At 38.5% G+C, this 756-nt stretch overlaps 1 protein-coding gene across 1 annotated transcript in view; it reads left to right on the top strand.

Annotated features, from left to right (window-relative positions):
- LOC119594380 (C-Jun-amino-terminal kinase-interacting protein 4-like) overlaps positions 1 to 756 on the top strand; it is a gene marked incomplete in the record, with an annotated part of 97,279 nt that overhangs the window by 70,296 nt on the left and 26,227 nt on the right. Inside the window, 2 exon segments of the mRNA XM_037943442.1 lie at positions 152 to 299; positions 536 to 723. Coding sequence (XP_037799370.1) covers positions 152 to 299; positions 536 to 723 — 336 coding nt within the window.

Genomic DNA, 756 nt, shown 5'->3' with positions numbered 1-756 from the left:
TTTATAGAATGTGTATCAGACATAAAAGCAGGCAGTGAGAACTGTTTTTGACATATTTATGATACTTATCTGTACATTAAGCTAGATATAATCAACGACTGTTTTACATTATGCTACTGAAAGTTATACATATATGCAATCCTTATTCTAGTGAGCAAGAAATCCTGCGAGAGGAGATCAAGTCTCTCAATGCTGTCAAGTCCAGACTGAAGCTCAGGATCACTGAGTTGGAGGATGAAGTGAAGAAAGTCAAAGAAGAATTTGAGAAGAACGCAAAGGCCAACAAGTCAGATGACGAGGTAAGGTTCCTTTTTTATTCTCATGTTCCCAAGCAATCTTAATTGATAGGAAACATGTTTGTTCCAAGCATGCTAAGGATGAAATAACTATATGTAGACTGTTTTTTACAAAGTAACAGGTGACAGATCTGTGTTCACAAGTAAAAGATTAAGTACCTCTTTAGAAATGCAATCGCAAAGTAGAGAATTATATAAAGCAGTTAAAACAGATGACTATAGGAGCTACCTTGCCACAGGAGGACGTACCTATGGCACAGCGCAAGAGGTTCACTCGAGTTGAAATGGCGAGAGTGTTGATGGAGCGGAATCAATACAAGGAGCGATTCATGGAGTTGCAGGAAGCTGTGCGCTGGACAGAGATGATTAGGGCCACTCGCAATGACCCCAATGTGGATAAGAAGAGCAAACAGACAATTTGGAAGTTGTAAGCAATTGTGTTTTTGTTTTATCATTTATT

The sequence above is a fragment of the Penaeus monodon genome, chromosome 33, assembly GCF_015228065.2.
Source record: "Penaeus monodon isolate SGIC_2016 chromosome 33, NSTDA_Pmon_1, whole genome shotgun sequence".
NCBI lineage: Eukaryota > Metazoa > Arthropoda > Malacostraca > Decapoda > Penaeidae > Penaeus > Penaeus monodon.
This window is presented reverse-complemented; position numbering and strand designations above follow the sequence as displayed.